Below are 3752 nucleotides of genomic sequence, written 5' to 3'. Positions count from 1 at the left end.
AAAAACTATGCTCTATAAATATTATATTTTATATTTCTGATTTCTTTCCATTATTTTTCTTTGAAAAACAATCATCCATGATTTTTTTTAACCATGTTGAGCGGAATAACGGAAAATCTAGCTAATTCTGACCTAGATAGCATGAAAGTATAAGAGTTCAATCAAGGTCAATTTGTTCTGGCCAACAGGTCATAATTAAACTTAACGATGAGGTATTTAGTTTGATTTGAGATCAATTTGAGACTTATTTGAACATATTCTCATACTTCGTATTTGTTTATCACAAAGTATATAATGAATTAACAATAGTTAAATTTGTTTTAAAGTTTTGCCAAATCAAATCTTGTAATTTCGAATATACTTTTATTGTGAATCAAATGTTTGTCAAGGCCAAATGTTTCATGACTATATTTAATGATACGTGTACAAATTTGTGAAGTTCCTATTCATGAAACTTTACACCATGTCGACCATGATATTCATTGTATACCAATACGAAGTCCTATTAAATTCTATAGGACAATTCCACAATTCGACTTGCTCAAGTAATCGTTTTGTATTTTCTCGCAACTTGTAATTGATATATTTCACCCTTTTTCGCACAAAGAAATAAAACAACAATATGGCCAAGAAAAGGAAAGAATGGACCAAAAAATTTCCTACTCTAATTTTTTGCAATTTTGCGCTCATCAAATAAGATGCTAAAAAATTGTGTAACACTTCCACTGTACATCCAAAAGAAAAAAAGCCGTTATCAAAAAAAAAAAAAAATCAATCCACCTCATTTGCAATTAAAACGACAAAGCTATTCGAATTAAACGACAAAATCTCCACTCTGTTGTTGCCTTAGCTCTTTCCTTAGCTTCTGAGAGAAGGGCCTACATGCGTCCATGCTTAGATCCATTGCAGCAGCTAAGGCCACAAATGCGGCTGCATCCTCCGTGCATGTCACATGTTGGGCCCCAACTTCCACTACTGGCTTATTCCCTTTTCCTTCCCCTCTTACTGTTGATGACATCACAAACCCCTTGTACATTAGCCCGGGCCACCAGCCCAACCCGGGTGCTTCTGACCCGGATGACGATGCTGAGCCCGACCCGGTCCATGATCCGAAGTCGATGCTGCTGTTCGGGCTGCTGGCGGGGGACGGTCCGGTGGTTACGTCGATGTTGAACTTACCCCCGGGCCGAGCGGGGATTGATGATTGGGCCATGGTGACCCCGGCGGGTCCCATTGCGTCGGGGAGGAGCTCAAATCGATGCCCGAGCCCTTCCGACCCAAGGCATGTGCGTTCTCGCCAGGCCTCGAGTCGGCCCCAAGGCTTCCATGTTTGGTCCCCCGGACGCAAGATGAGCCATGCGCCCGGGTTAGACTTGCTAACCTTGTCTGACCCGTGTGATGGGACGAACGGGGTTACCATCGAGGCGGCTGCAACCGGGGACCCCGAAAGATCATGTACTGTTATGGACCATCCTTTGCGCTCTTTTACATGGTTTTGGTGCTGATGATCCCTGTCAGCTTTGAGTGTGCTTAGCCAACTTCTTGATGTGCTTGGTTCTGATATTGCTGAGCTGTTTTAAGAATGGATCAAATTCATAATCAGCACAAAATTTTAACCGACTGAAAATTCTGAAATAATGATAATTATAATAATAATATAAATTTTTTGAAAGACTCAATTCAAAAATATTCATCATATCAAAATCGAGAATTTATGAGGTGGTCCAACGCAATATTAGCTGTTAATGATTACGATGTGCGCAATTGGTAAATACACCATATAATCGTATATTCCGTGAAATTTTTTCCTAAAACACGCCTCAAGACTTGGACTTTGTTCTTGTACTAAGTATTACACAATTCAACCAAACAACCTCAATTTTGGTTTTCAATTCCTTTCAAAATTTTATCGATTCAATACTTATTATTGGCTACTCAACTAACTTAATCCAAATTTTCATAAATATATTAATATTAATAAAATAGCCTAAATATAACTAAAGAAGCATACTACTACTCTTAGAGTCTTAAATTACTAAGCAATAAATTAGTACGCAACAATCTCAAAACATAAGTTGCTTTTAACAATGCTCGCACATATATAGAACTTCATGGAATTGAATTACATTTATAAAGCAAAGTGATATTTAAGGCGAGTTGTAATAAAATTGACCAAAATCACATAATTGACCAAAATCATAAAAATTACCAAAATCATGTTTAAAACACAATTAAAGCAGAAAAGTTGAATAAAAAATAAAAAGGAAAGAAATAACAACTGACCTTGATCTCAAATTATGATCACCATGCCTAAAACTGAACTTGCAAGTGAAAACAGGCTGTCTAATATTCCCTTGAACTTGAAATACTTGTGGACTACATCCGGGTTCACTATCAAATTCGAACACAAATCTCGGGTCGGGTTGAGCTTTAACACTCAAATAAAGTTGCGGGTTCAAACCCTTCTTCTTTTTCTCCCCTATTAAAACCCACCCGTTTTGCATCATTGTACTCGTTTTTCCTTCCATTACATGTTGACTTAACTCCAACGGTATCGAAGCGGACCCGAGTAATTTCCCGGATGATCCAAACCCGCACCCATTAGCCGATGACTTGGTAGTATACACGTTCATCTTAAGAGTAAGTCTGCTGCTACTGCTGCTACTACTATTGCTACTGCTTTTCCTCGAAGTCGAGGTCGTAGTAGTCGACCTCGACTTAGCGAGGGTCTCCAAATCTGACTTAGTCAGATTGAAGCAAGCCGACACGGTCTGTACTTGTCCCTCAGGATGAATAGCATCTTGAGGGATCAAAGGGACCGTGACGGCCTGCTCGGGGAAACCCTTAAGCTTTATCTTACAATAACACGAGGAGGACTCGTCGGAGTCGGGTTGAATACCCAACGACTTGATCGCTAAGTTCCCGATGACTATTCGAAGGAACTGACAAGGATCCATTTTCTTTTTCTTCCCAAATTTTCTCTCGAATTGCATTTGGTGTGAAGAGAGAAGAGGAAGATGAAAAAGGAGGTTTATATTATGTATGTAGTGGGGATGGATAGAGAGGTAGGAAGAAAGAAAGGAAAGGATAATTATTATTATTATTATTATTATGATGATGGGAGAAAACAGGCTGGAATTAAGTGGAGAGTGGATTACAAAGAGAACGAATAATAATTAAGGAAATATAAAATGTTAAATTATTATAATTATTATTTTTTTAAAAAAAAAAAATTTAAAAAAGGGAAAGAAAGCGTGGGTGAGGAGAGAGAAATATGAGCTGTGGATGGAGAGGGTGGGAGTGGTGGCCAGTGCGCACGTACGCTAAAAAATAAGGGATGCCAGCAAATTTTTAATTTTTTGTATTTTGCCTCCAATCAATTAAACACCTCTGTCATCTTCAAACTAATTATTATCTAGTTTTTGATTTTTAGACCCACTTTTAACTTAACCTTTTTTAATGCGAAGAAGTACTTCCAAAAACAACATAAAATGATGAAGTGCTTACTTTATTGCTCCCGTCGTGTTTTAATAAGTATTATATTTTGATCGGCTCATAGTTTTAGACAATTTAATTAACTTAAATAAAAATAAGATATAAGTGGGGTAGTTAGAGTATTAAAAAATTATAAAAGAAAGATAGTGGGGTTAATAATTTATTGAAAAGTAATAAATGTCAGAAGAGAGAAATAATAAAAAAAAAAAAGTAGTCGTGGATTTAGGTGGGGACCATGAGAGGAGAGAGATATAATA

The 3752-nt window shown here is 37.2% G+C and overlaps 1 protein-coding gene across 1 annotated transcript; it reads right to left on the bottom strand.

Annotated features, from left to right (window-relative positions):
• Window positions 1–643: 643 nt before the first annotated feature.
• LOC110740003 lies at window positions 644–3153 on the bottom strand. The gene is made up of 2 exons (XM_021920486.1): window positions 2284–3153; window positions 644–1571 (listed from the first exon to the last, which is right to left on the bottom strand). The coding sequence occupies exons 1-2, from the start codon at window positions 2991–2993 to the stop codon at window positions 815–817; spliced, it is 1467 nt and encodes a 488-aa protein (XP_021776178.1). The 5' UTR covers window positions 2994–3153; the 3' UTR covers window positions 644–814.
• Between the last annotated feature and the right edge of the window lie 599 nt (window positions 3154–3752).

The sequence above is a fragment of the Chenopodium quinoa genome, unplaced genomic scaffold, assembly GCF_001683475.1.
Source record: "Chenopodium quinoa cultivar QQ74 unplaced genomic scaffold, ASM168347v1, whole genome shotgun sequence".
Lineage (NCBI taxonomy): Eukaryota > Viridiplantae > Streptophyta > Magnoliopsida > Caryophyllales > Amaranthaceae > Chenopodium > Chenopodium quinoa.
This window is presented reverse-complemented; position numbering and strand designations above follow the sequence as displayed.